Here is a 4,324-nt window from a genome sequence, read left to right as displayed (position 1 = left end):
GCATCGTTACGCAACTTCCCAAATAGCAGCACGGGTCGGTTCTTGCACTTAAATTTGTAGACCAGTAAACGAGGGATGCAAAAGAACTGTGATTGTTCCGCAAACATATATATATATATATATATATATATATATATATATATATATATATATATATATATATATATATATATATATATATATATATATATTGTTACGTGTGGAAAGACACAGAATAAAGAAGCTATATACAGGTTATTTACACTGGAGCCAGATCGCCAGGCCGACACTCGCTCGCGGCCAAAAGGCACAGACACACTTCGTCGTCGTTCTCGCGGCGGCTCGTACCTTCAGCATCACTCGATGATATCGTAATACTACCCCCCGGCGGCAAAAGCGCCGTCACGGTGCTGTTAAATATCCAACGCGCGTGGAGAGTTGTACGGTTTGAGTCGGGCGACGTGGACAATGTCACTGGCTGTCACAGTGGAGGACGTAGTGGGCGTGGCTAGAGCGATTTCGTAGGTGACATCGGTTACTTGGCGAAGCACGCGATATGGGCCTGTGTAGCAGGAAAGCAGCTTTTCACATAGCCCAACTTTACGTGATGGCCACAACACGCACCAGTAACCCACTTCTATTCATCATGCAGGTTTTCCTTTGCGCTGTCGCACGCGTACTGCTGCCCTCGATGGTGATGTTAGCGAGCCTCGTGAGGGAACCGCCAGATCTGCGCACAGGGATTGATGTGACTACTTGGCGCATACGTGTCGACAGTCATTCCGCTTCTTCAAATGCGCCACCACCTCAAAACTGGATGCTTGAGCAATTGCCGAGAGCCGTGCTGTCATCGACAACGACAGCAGAGCAAGCTATAAAGGAACCACTTCCATCATCCGCGCTCTGTGGGCTCGGTGGCTGTGCCACAACACGCACCAGTAACCCACTTCTATTCATCATGCAGGTTTTCCTTTGCGCTGTCGCACGCGTACTGCTGCCCTCGATGGTGATGTTAGCGAGCCTCGTGAGGGAACCGCCAGATCTGCGCACAGGGATTGATGTGACTACTTGGCGCATACGTGTCGACAGTCATTCCGCTTCTTCAAATGCGCCACCACCTCAAAACTGGATGCTTGAGCAATTGCCGAGAGCCGTGCTGTCATCGACAACGACAGCAGAGCAAGCTATAAAGGAACCACTTCCATCATCCGCGCTCTGTGGGCTCGGTGGCTGTGCCACAACACGCACCAGTAACCCACTTCTATTCATCATGCAGGTTTGTGAACCAGACTACTTGTATACTAAGAGAACTAGCAATTACTTTTTGGTGCAGCTTCCGAGCCCGCAGTGCTGCTTTGATATTGTTTGTGAGTGTCTCGGTGTAATTAGATCTATTTTGTTACAGTCAGGGGATATTGAAATGAACCCTGGTCCTAGTACTGATGCTGTGCTTGCCGAACTGAAAAAACTGTCCGCTGGCCAAACCACAATAATAGCAGACATGCAGGGCCTTAAAAGCCAATGTACGGCTACAAGTGCTGCACTCGTCGACTTAAGCAAGAGGTTAGCGGATCTAGAGGGCCATTATCAGAAACTACTACCAATGCAAATCGAGATACAGACCATAAGGACGGATACCGAGCAAACGGCAAAGCTTGTTCACACTCTGAATGCCCGCGTTGACGATGCAGAGAATCGCTCAAGGCGAAACAATCTTGTGTTTTACGGCCTTCCCGATACAGCAGCATCAGAAACGTCGGCCGCGTCTGAAGAAATAATTTTACGTCTATGCTCAGAGCACCTGAACGTGCCACTTGAACCTCAAGACATAGAGCGAGCGCATCGTGTTGGTCGCCATTCTGCTAATCACCCGCGCCCACTAATTGTTAGGTTTAATCATTATAAGAAAAAAGAAATGGTGCTCTCAAATGGGCGCAAACTTAAGGGCACTGATCTCAGCATGGGTGAGGATTTTTCCCCGGCAGTTAGGGAAGCCCGCAGGAAACTTGTTTCGTTTGCGAAAGCCAAATCTGTGCCATTTTCTTTGCGCTTTAAAACTCTTTTCATTGGTTCTAAGCGCTACGTATACGATGACACATCGCAAACAGTGAAAGAAATATAGCAGTCATCGCTCCATCAAAAAACAAGCCATCCCCCTCGAACGAAATCTATAGCGCATGTTTCCCTTTCAGTAATTTATACTAACATACGAAGCTTCATTCCAAAACGAGAACACGTGTCTAACCTCGTGCTGTCGTCCAACAGCAACGTTCTTGTACTGACGGAAACGTGGCTTTGTAACGAAATCTATGACTCGGAAGTGTTGGCTGATTTGCCAAACTTCATCGTCTTTCGAAAAGATCGTGCCGGGACTAGAGGAGGAGGTGTGCTTATTGCCGTTAGTCAACAGTTATCGTGCTCTGCAATTAACATCACATCAGAATTAGAAATACTGTTTATTCTATGCCACGCCGCCCCACAGTCCATAATTTTAGGTGTATGTTACAGGCCCCCTCGCAATAGCGCCGCCTTCGCTCGTAATCTAAACAATGCACTAAATGTGGTTTGCTCTCGCTATCCTAATGCCGACCTTCTTCTTTTTGGAGACTTTAACTTACCAGACATTGATTGGCACAACACAGTACCCTCTCTGGTAAGCCAAACCGAATCGACAGATTTTCTCGATGTTTGCCTCAACTTTAATCTGACACAACTCATATTAGAGCCAACGCGCGTCACCCAAGACACTGCAAACATATTAGATTTACTACTGGTCAACCGCCCAGAGAGTTTGTCGTCTATCACCTATCTTAGAGAAATTAGTGACCACAAGGTCATCCATGCTTCTTTTCGCTTTGCTCCAGCTCTGCGGGAGAAGCGGGAAAAAACTATACACTTATATGACAAAGGAAATTATCATGCAATATGTGAACATTTACAGAATTTTCTACCTTCCTTCCAAGATACGTGTCATAACTGCAGCATTCATGAAACTTGGCTGATATTCAAACAAAAAATAAACAACTTAGCGAACCAGTTTATACCCAAAATCACCTTTCGAACACATGAACAAAAACCATGGTTTAACAATTCGTTAAAAAGACTAGAAAACAAAAAGAAACGCATGTATCGTGCCGCAAAGTGCAGGATGAACACGTGTGCATGGGAAAAATACTACACTGCTGAACGCGCATACCTATCAGCGATTCGCAAGGCGAAAGATGCATTCTTTGGTGATGACCTTCGGAAACTTTTGGTCAATAACACGAAAAAATTCTGGCAGGTGATAAACCCTCAAGAAAGGCACGGTGTAACACTTACCAATGATGGTGGTGAAACGGTCGACGATGTAGAGTGCGCGAACCTTTTTAATGCAGCTTTTGTCTCGGTATTTACAGAAGAGCCTACCACGTCCCCCTTTTCTTCGCGTACTAACGAAACAAGCGTTATGCCAACCATTACATTTTCCCCAGATGGTATCTCATCGTTAATTGACAACCTTAAACTCACATCGTCAGCCGGCATAGATAACATTAATTCGAAACTGTTAAAAAATACTAAACACGTCACCGCGGTGTTTCTGTGTATGCTATTCTCGCAGTCACTTTCAACTGGTGAAGTACCACATGACTGGAAGGTGGGGAAGGTTGTTCCCATCCACAAGTCAGGTGACAGGAATTTCCCGCTTAATTATCGCCCCATTTCATTAACGAGTGTGCCCTGTAAGCTCATGGAACACGTCATGTACACAGAAATCATGAAATTTCTCGACTCGAACAAATACTTTCATTCTTCACAGCATGGGTTCCGCAAAGGCTTTTCCTGCGAAACACAACTGGCCATTTTCCTACATGATATTCACACTAACTTAGATTCTAACCTCCAAACAGACGCGATATTTCTAGATTTTGCAAAAGCGTTTGACAAGGTACCACACCAACGTCTGCTACTAAAACTTTCTCTTGCGAACCTTCACTCCGACATTTTGCGATGGATTGAAGCGTTCTTAACAAACAGATCTCAGTTCGTTACAGTTAACAACCGCGCATCTAACCACCTACCAGTGACTTCCGGTGTACCGCAAGGATCTGTTCTTGGACCCCTACTCTTCCTAATATACATTAATGACCTACCCCTGCACGTGTCTTGCAACGTTCGTTTGTTCGCAGACGACTGCGTCATTTATCGAACAATTACTAGCACATCTAATCAAGACTTAGTTCAGGAGGACATTAACTGTTTACAGCAATGGTGCGACCGGTGGTTAATGGAACTTAATCCTAAGAAATGCAACTTGATGGTATTTTCTCGTCGGCGCGACCCATTCCCTTACCAATACACAATT

General features: G+C 45.4%; 1 protein-coding gene across 1 annotated transcript; it reads left to right on the top strand.

Moving 5' to 3' along the window:
- Positions 1-1,020: 1,020 nt before the first annotated feature.
- Positions 1,021-2,199, top strand: LOC126540640 (uncharacterized). The gene has a single exon (XM_050187481.2). It carries the CDS (start codon positions 1,109-1,111, stop codon positions 2,099-2,101), a length of 993 nt encoding a protein of 330 aa, XP_050043438.2. The 5' UTR covers positions 1,021-1,108; the 3' UTR covers positions 2,102-2,199.
- The last annotated feature ends 2,125 nt before the right edge of the window (positions 2,200-4,324 follow it).

This window comes from Dermacentor andersoni, chromosome 2 (assembly GCF_023375885.2).
Source record: "Dermacentor andersoni chromosome 2, qqDerAnde1_hic_scaffold, whole genome shotgun sequence".
Lineage (NCBI taxonomy): Eukaryota > Metazoa > Arthropoda > Arachnida > Ixodida > Ixodidae > Dermacentor > Dermacentor andersoni.
Note: the sequence above shows the minus strand (reverse complement) of the source record. Positions and strands in the feature narration are given on the sequence as shown.